The 9,140-nt window shown below is 40.2% G+C and overlaps 2 protein-coding genes across 2 annotated transcripts; one reads left to right on the forward strand and one right to left on the reverse strand.

Annotated features, from left to right (window-relative positions):
* Window positions 1–568: 568 nt before the first annotated feature.
* LOC107058439 (uncharacterized) lies at window positions 569–3,534 on the reverse strand. The gene is made up of 2 exons (XM_015304134.1): window positions 2,708–3,534; window positions 569–2,400 (listed from the first exon to the last, which is right to left on the reverse strand). Exons 1-2 carry the CDS (start codon window positions 3,225–3,227, stop codon window positions 2,375–2,377), a joined length of 546 nt encoding a protein of 181 aa, XP_015159620.1. The 5' UTR covers window positions 3,228–3,534; the 3' UTR covers window positions 569–2,374.
* LOC102593226 (uncharacterized) lies at window positions 3,534–5,684 on the forward strand. Its single transcript, XM_006364751.2, has 2 exons — window positions 3,534–5,113; window positions 5,431–5,684. The coding sequence occupies exons 1-2, from the start codon at window positions 4,000–4,002 to the stop codon at window positions 5,469–5,471; spliced, it is 1,155 nt and encodes a 384-aa protein (XP_006364813.1). The 5' UTR covers window positions 3,534–3,999; the 3' UTR covers window positions 5,472–5,684.
* Window positions 5,685–9,140: the final 3,456 nt, after the last annotated feature.

Here is a 9,140-nt window from a genome sequence, read left to right on the forward strand (position 1 = left end):
CAATTTCCCAGTGAGATACCTTAGGTCTTTGCATGAACTGAGATAATACTTGTACTGCAAAGCTTATATCTGGCCTTGTAGTTGTCAAGTATAGCAACCTACCAATTAGTCTTTGATATGCAGTGACATCTGTACATAGAGGATCATCTGTCCTGCCAGTGGCTTCATCATAGTCAACAGTAGTCAACTTGACACCTGATTCTAGGGGAGTACTTGCTGGCTTTGAACCTCTAAGACCACAATTTGAAACCAACTCTAGTGCATACTTTCTTTAGTTGAGGACTATGACACTTTTGGACCTTAGTATCTCAATTCCAAGAAAATACTGTAGGTCTCCAAGGTCTTTCATCTTAAAGTTGCTGTGTAATGTGGCTTTTAGATCTTGGATTAGAGCATTGTTATTTCCTGTTATGCGAAGATCATCTACATAGATTAGCACTGCTGCAATATCACTCCTAACCTTCTTTGTAAATAATGAATGATCATATGGACTTTGAGAGTACCCAGCCTTAACTAAAGCTTCAATCAGCTTAAGATTCTACTGTCTAGAGGCTTGTTTCAAGCCATAAAGAGACTTCAATAGTTTACAGACTTTGTTCTCCTCCTGCCTCTGATACCTTGAGGCAATTCCATGTAAACATCTTCAGTAAGATCACCTCGAAGGAAAGTATTGTGAACATCCATTTGGAATAAAGGCCAATTATGTGATGCTGCTATACTAATCACAGTTCTCACAGTGACAATCTTGGCCACTGGAGAGAAGGTTTCATGATAATCAAGCTCTTCCTGCTGGCTGTACCCCTTTGCAACCAACCTAGCTTTGTACCTCTCCACCACTCCATTGGCCCTAAGCGTTACCTTATACACCCATTTTGAACCAATGGGATGTTTACCAAACGGCAAATCTACAACTGTCCATGTATTGTTCTGCTCTAAAGCAGACACTTCAAATTGTATTGCATCTATCCATTCTGGATGTTTGGAGGCTTCCTTGAAATTTGTAGGCTCTACAATAACCAAGAATGCCTTTATATAGCTGTGATAGGAGGGTGTCAAATGATCATATGACAAACTATTAGAAATAGGATATAAGCAAGTCATGTTAGATTTAGTTGGGACTAAATAGTCTTTATGCCAAAGAGGAGGCTTGGAAGCTCTTGTAGTCCTTCTGGCTGGTGGAGGTTCAGTTTCAATTGTGACAACATCAGGTTATGACTTAAATGGAACACTCTCAAGATCTGTAGCTGGGAGTATAGTGGTGATAGGGTCAGACTCAGCTTCTGGCTCTATAGGATTGACTAAATCCTCAACAACTTCTGAATTAACAGGACTGGCAAGGTTCTCAACAGGATCCACATAATCAAACATGTCTAGCTGCATAGTATCATGATAATCAGAAGATGATAATGTTGTTGTGCTTGTATCCTTGAAAGGGAATGTAGTCTCCATGAAAGTAACATCACTGCTCACAGAAATGACATGAGTTTCCAAATCCATAACCTTATATCCCTTTTGTGTCTCTGAGTATCCCATGAATACTGATCTTTTTGCCCTTGGAGCAAACTTATTCTGCCTTGGCAATACTGAAACAAAACATAAACAACCAAACACCCTGACATGCTCTATTTTAGGCTCCTTATTATATAGAACTTCATATGGTGATTTTCCTTATAAAACAGCAGAAGGCACTCTATTGATGAGATAGGTTGCAGTCTTAACACAGTTGCCCCAAAATCTGATAGGCACTCCACTATGAAATCTCAATGCTCTAGCCACATTTAATATATGCCTATGCTTTCTTTCTACAACACTGTTTTGTTAGGGAGTATAAGCACAAGAACTTTGATGAACTACTCCAAGAAAAGAAAATAGAAAATTGCATTTAGAGTTAAAGAACTCAGTCCCATTATCAGTTCTCACAATTTGTACTTTGACACCAAACTGTGTATTAACTAGAAGCAGGAAGTCTTTCAATACAACGTGCATATCTGTTTTATGTTGAATCAGAGTAAATCTGCTGAAGTCTTCAACTATTGTCACAAAATATTGCTTCCTATCATAGGTGGGAACTTTGTAAGGTCCCCAAACATCAACATGTATAAGTTGGAAAATATGAGATGATTTAGAAGTGCTAGTAGGGAAACTCAATCTACTTTGTTTTGCAACTGGACATACTTGACAGCCTTTATGTGTTGTGATGTTGAGATTCTTCATGAGATAGGGTATTTGTTCCATGGTCTTAACAGATGGATGCCCAAGTCTGTAGTACCATAGCTCAGTCAGACTTGTATCCTTTGTTGATGCTGTCACTTTATTAATTGCTGTTCTAACTGCACTTTGTAGTAAGTATAAGCCATTGATCTCCCTACCAATCCTAATCACCTTGCCACTGTAGAGTTCCTGCAACACACAAAAGTGAGGAAAGAAACTCACACTACATGATAATTCCTTGGTGAGTTTTGCCACTAAGAGTAAATTGAACTTAAAATCAGGGACATGAAGTACATCCTTCACTGTTAGTTTTCCAAAAATGATTGAATTGCATGTTTGTTTCACTTGAGCTTTGCTTCATGTTGGCAACTGAACTGTACTAGTGCGGTCATTCTTTATGCATTTCAATTCATACATGAGTTCCTCATAAGATGAGTAGCTCCTGAATCAACTATCCAGTCATATGCAGATGATTCAGTCTTTACAGAAACATTACCTGTTAGATTTGCCCTGCAGTCATTTGATTCCTTGTTTTGTAGCAGGTTCCTCACTTGATTATGCTCTTCCTCTGTAAACTCACAGTCCTGCTTGTGTCTATCTGTAGAAGTATTGTTAGCATAAGGCTTGAAATTGCCATTGTTGTTGTAAGAACCAGTTGATTTGGAAGCATCAATGTTGTTCTGATAGGATCCACTTGATCCTGACTGCCTTCTCTTGCTCTTGAAGTCAGGAGGGTATCCTACTAGCCTGTAACACTTTTCTATCACATGGTTTTTGTAACCACAAATCTCACATGGAGCATTACCTGGCAATGACTTTTTTCCTTTGAATCCTTGTCCTCTTCCTGCCATCATGGTGAGTGGTTCCTTGTTTGAATCAATTACTCCCAATAGCCTTTGGCTTTCTTCCTGAACTACAGTTGCATAAGCTTGGTTGATACTAGGTACCTCAGTTTTCAGCAACAAATCACTTCTCACATGGCTGAAAGACTCGTTTAATCCCATTAGGAACATCATCAACCTTTGTTGATGCAAATGTTCAATATAAGGCTTAGCCTCATCACATTTACATGAATGAGAAGGTACTAATACATCAAACTCATCCCAAATATCCCTCAATTTCGAATAATAACTTGTCACTAAATATGTACCTTGCTTCAATGTGGCTACTTCTGTCCAAAGTTGATAGATCCTAGTGAGATTTGACTTGTCGAATCTTTTCTTGAAATCTTCTCATACACGTTTAGCATTAGATGCATACACTATCACAGTCATCAAATTGCTTGCTACTGTGCTACTAATCCATGGGAGAACTACTGCATTACATCTTGTTGGATTTAGCAGCAACATTATTGATAAAGAACAAGGGATTTCCAAGTTGAATAGAGAGGCGGTAGAATCTGATTCAAGTGAAATGAAGACTAGAAGATGTATATCTTCTAGAAGAACAGATGGCACCATTTCATCCTTTGGATCAGAAAGTGTTGGCATAAATCCTAGCCCTACACCTGCATAGGATTCTTTGTACAGAATACAAAATTAGTTATTCTTTGTTGTTACTTGAACAAATAATGTTTAGCCAGCTGTAAAGTTTGTTACTCTTTTCCTTAGTTTTGTTATTTTCTTTCTCTGCACAAAATAGTTGTATATATACGTTGCCTTACAATGAAGGAAGATAAGGAAAATTTCTCAATATTCTCTCTAGTTTCTACATGGTATCAGAGCTTTTGGGTTAATTCTTGATTCCGTTCCTCTTCATTCTCCTTTCATTCTTCTCCCTTGATCCAAAATGCCCAGCACTGAAGAAGCTTCCATTGCTGCTACAGTCGTAGCTTCTGGATCTGCAACTATGGACTCTAATGATCCATTTTTCCTTCATCCCTCAGACTCTCCTGGCATGATCCTCGTCAACACTGTCTTTGATGGTCATGGTTTTGCAGGATGGAAGAGGGCTCTCCTCATTGCACTCTCTGCCAAGAATAAGCTTGGTTTCATAGATGGGAGTTGCAAATCACCTGCTACTGGTTCATCTAACCTCAGGCTGTGGAATCGTTGTAATGACATGGTGACATCCTGGTTGCTGAACTCCCTTTCAAAGGAAACAGCAGCTAGTGTCCTGTATTCAAAGAGTGCTGAAAGCCTTTGGGCTGATCTTGAGGATCGATTTGGCCAGTCTAATGGTGCCAAACTCTATCATCTGCAAAAAGAGATTAGTGATTTAGTACAGGGAACTAGTGACATCGCAGGCTACTTCACTAAAATTAAGTTATTATGGGATGAACTTGATGCTCTCCACTGTTCTGTGATGTGTGCATGTGACTGCACTTGTGGAGGAAAGAGTAAGAGGTTGAAATCTCTGCAAGATGAGAGGCTCATTCAATTCCTAATGGGTTTGAATGATAGCTATGGATCTATAAGAAGCAACATCATCATGATTTCTCCACTACCTAGTGTGAACCTGGCTTATTCTCTCTTGATCCAAGATGAGAAACAGAAAGAGATCTACCACAATCCTCAGTCTCCTGCTGACTTATCCTCATATTCAGCAGTCCAGCAGCCAATTCTTGGTACCAAATCTCAATCCTATGAGTACAAGGGCAAGAAGAACAACTTGGTTTGCCCTCATTGCAAGAAGCCAGGTCATTCTATTGACAAGTGCTACAGGATTATTGGGTTTCCTGCTGATTTTCAGTTCACCAAGAGTCCAAAATTCAAGGTGGGGATCAAAAGCAATGCAGTCTTGGGGACTCCTATTGCTCAGCACACTATGTTTGCTGAAGTAGATGGGAACCCATTCTCCCCTCAACAGCTTAATTACTTACTTCAGATGCTTAAGCATGCTGATCTTGGAGACCCAGAGAAGTTGATGTCACAAGTAGCAGCTAATATGGTTCAATGTGCTGGTAATGTTTTTCATAATCCTATTGATTATGTGAATACTGATTCTTGGATCATTGACTCTGGTGCCTCCGAGCACATGTCATATGACACCAAATTTTTCTCCAGTATTCATCCTCTTCCTGCTCCCTTAACTATCAGTCTTCCTAATTCTTTTAAGGTCAAGGTTACTCATGGGGGGTCAGCTTCCCTTTCATCCAAGCTGATTATTCATGATGTTTTGTTTGTTCCATCATTCAAAATAAATTTAATTTCTGTCAATAGATTTTGCAAACAACATCACTGCCTGCTAAGTTTTTCTTCTACTCACTGTTTTATGCAGGACCTTTTAGTGAAGACCCCTCAGGTTCTTGGTCAAGCTAAAAATGGCATCTATCTCCTCCAGTCACCAGTCTTTCCTCTTCAATGCAGCTCTAAGAATAGCTTAGGTTTCTTTTCTAGTCTTACAATTCCAGAATGTAATGCAGTTTCTTCTAGTAATGTAGTTTCTTCAAATTTCAGTTCTAATGTAAGACTATGGCACAATAGATTGGGGCATTTACCCTTCTCTGCAATGAAATCTATGAGTTTCTTTTCTTCCTTGCCTAAAGTTGATTGTCCTTGTGATATTTGTCCTATAGCTAGACAATCTAAATTACCATTTCCCAATAGTTCCCTTAAAACTACTCATAAGTTTGAGCTAATTCACATAGATACTTGGGGACCTTACAAGTCATCTACTCATGATGGTTATAGGTATTTTCTCACTATTGTGGATGATTTTAGTAGATGTACTTGGACCTATCTTCTTTCCACAAAGAGTAATGCCTTCTTTATGCTCAAACATTTTCTTTCTCTAGTTGATAGGCAGTTCAACTGCAAAGTTAAGGTTATTAGATCAGACAATGCTCTAGAATTGGGGAGTGGTACTGTAACCTCTGAGTTTCTTACCTCACAGGGGATAATTCACCAAACCTCTTGCACTGGAACACCTCAACAAAATGGTGTTGTTGAGAGGAAACATAGACATCTTTTGGAAACATCTAGGGCCCTTTTACATCAGTCTAAGTTACCTATATGCTATTGGGGTGAATGTCTTCTTACTGCCACTTTTTTGATAAATAGATTCCCCTCTTCAGTTCTTAAAGGCATGACACCATATCATGTTATTTTTGGGAAGCCTCCTTCCTATGATTTTCTCAGAACTTTTGGTTGTTTATGCTTTGCATCCACTCCTTCACAAAATAGGCCCAAGTTTGCTCCTCGAGCCACCTCTTGTGTTTTCATTGGCTACCCTCAAGGCAAGAAAGGATACAAACTCCTAGAGCTATCTACCAGAAAGATATTTATCTCTAGAGATGTCTCTTTTCATGAGTCTATCTTTCCTTTTTCCTCTACTTCTCCCACTTCCCCTCTCTTTCCCTCTTCTTCCTTTTCTCCAGACCCATTTGATGGTACTGTTCTCCCCCTTTCTCAGCCTCTTCCTCCTCATTCCAATCCTCCTTCCACTCATGTTGAGCCTATCATTTCTACTGATGTTTCTGTTTTAACTGACACCCCCTCACCATCTATCCTCCCCTCTGCCCCTAGGAGATCAACTAGAACCAGCAAAGTTCCTAGTTATTTAGAGGATTACTTGTGCAATTCTGTTGTCCTAACTGATCTCTCTTCACATTTTCTTGATCCTGTTGCTCCATCATCCTTGCATGTTTCTGCTCTTTCTATTCTTAATCAACAGGTTCTTGAATCTATTTCTAACATCAGTGAACCACTTAGTTTCTCTCAGGCAGCTCAACATCCTGGTTGGCAAAAAGCCATGACATCCGAGTTTGATGCCCTAGAGGCTAATCAGACCTGGACAATAGTTGAACTTCCTATTGGTAAAAGGGCTCTTGCCTGTAAGTGGGTTTACAAGGTTAAGCATCACTCAGATGGGACTGTGGAAAGACTCAAAGCTCGTTTGGTGGTTAGAGGGGATACTCAGCGTGAAGGAGTAGATTTTAATGAAACTTACTCCCCTGTTGTCAAAATGACTACTATCAGGTGTTTACTTGCTGTTGCTGTTAAGAAAGGTTGGGTTTTGACTCAACTGGATGTCAACAATGCCTTTTTGCATGGCAATTTACAGGAGGAAGTGTTTATGAAGTTCCCTCCTGGTATGCAGAGTCCTAGTCCCACCCATGTTCTCAAGCTCAACAAATCACTCTATGGCTTACGCCAAGCCTCTCGAGAATGGTATTCTCGCCTCACTGCTGCTTTAAACTTCAAGGGGTTCAGTTCTTCCTTAAATGACTATAGTCTGTTTTTTAAACAAGTGGGAGATTCTATTTCACTAGTTGCCGTCTATGTCGACGACATCATTCTCACTGGCAACAATCCTTCCGAACTTGCTGAGTTGAAACATTTCTTGAATAAGGAATTCAAGATTAAGGATTTAGGAGACTTACATTATTTCCTTGGTTTAGAAGTTATTCGGGAACCTCAAGGTATCATCCTCTGTCAACGAAAGTTTGCTCTTGATTTGCTCTCTGAGTATGACTGTGACCACCTCCCAGAGGCTTCTTCTCCTTTGGATCCTTCTTGTAAGCTTTCTTCTGATTCTGGTGAACCCATTGCTGACCCATTTACTTATCGCCGACTTGTGGGTAAACTGAATTATTTGACTCATACTCGCCCAGACCTTTGCTTTGCTGTTCAACATCTTTCCCAATTTATGCAGCACCCTCGTCTTCCCCATTTCACTGCTGCTCTTCGTGTTGTTCGCTATCTCCGTCGATCCCCTGCCCAAGGTCTGTTCTTTTCTTCAGCTCCTTCCTTTTCTCTCCTCGCTTTTTGTGATGCCGATTGGGCATCATGTGTTGACACTCGTCGGTCTATAAGTGGTTTCTTCATAAGCATTGGCGGTTCTCCCATCTCCTGGAAGTCTAAAAAGCAGATCTCTGTCTCTTTGTCCTCCGCCGAAGCGGAATACCGCTCAATGCGACGACTTGTCGCCGAATTGACCTGGCTTCACCGTCTTCTCACCGATTTTTCCGTCTCACCTACCCTACCTATCCCCATCCATTCTGACAGTCAAGCTGCTCTTCATATCGCCCGCAACCCTGTTTTCCACGAACGGACGAAGCACGTCGAACTTGACTGTCACTTTGTCCGTCAACAGTTTTGTGCCGGCTTGATTTCCTTAAACTTTGTCCCTTCATCTTCTCAGCTCGCCGACATCTTTACTAAACCCTTGTCTGGACCTTCCCACGCTCGTTGTATTTGCAAGTTGGGTCTCTCTTCGATCCCCTCCAACTTGAAAGGGGGTGTTGGATTTAGCAGCAACATTATTGATAAAGAACAAGGGATTTCCAAGTTGAATAGAGAGGCGGTAGAATCTGATTCAAGTGAAATGAAGACTAGAAGATGTATATCTTCTAGAAGAACAGATGGCACCATTTCATCCTTTGGATCAGAAAGTGTTGGCATAAATCCTAGCCCTACACCTGCATAGGATTCTTTGTACAGAATACAAAATTAGTTATTCTTTGTTGTTACTTGAACAATAATGTTTAGCCAGCTGTAAAGTTTGTTACTCTTTTCCTTAGTTTTGTTATTTTCTTTCTCTGCACAAAATAGTTGTATATATACGTTGCCTTACAATGAAGGAAGATAAGGAAAATTTCTCAATATTCTCTCTAGTTTCTACACATCTTTCCCACTGGACTGCCAATTCATCCTTGTACATGCTCTTCAAGCAAGTTCCATCTATGAAACCTACCTTGTTCTTCACCAACAGTGCTAATCTCATTGATCTGCTCCAAAGACCATAATTCTCAGGTCCTGTGAGTTTGGTTGCAATCCATGCTACACCAGGCGTGTCTGAAGGTTGCAAGTACAATGGGTGATTATGTCCCAGTGTTGCTACAGTCAGCTCTGTCATGGTTGAGATCTGATTTGAGAAATTGCTTCGCGGAAAAATAAAATTGAAGTTATTTCAGCCCTAGACTCGACTGCTCTAATACCATATTGTATTTCATAGAATCATGGAGCTAAGCTCCATTGTTGCAGATC

This window comes from Solanum tuberosum, unplaced genomic scaffold, assembly GCF_000226075.1.
Source record: "Solanum tuberosum cultivar DM 1-3 516 R44 unplaced genomic scaffold, SolTub_3.0 scf00443, whole genome shotgun sequence".
Classification (NCBI taxonomy): domain Eukaryota; kingdom Viridiplantae; phylum Streptophyta; class Magnoliopsida; order Solanales; family Solanaceae; genus Solanum; species Solanum tuberosum.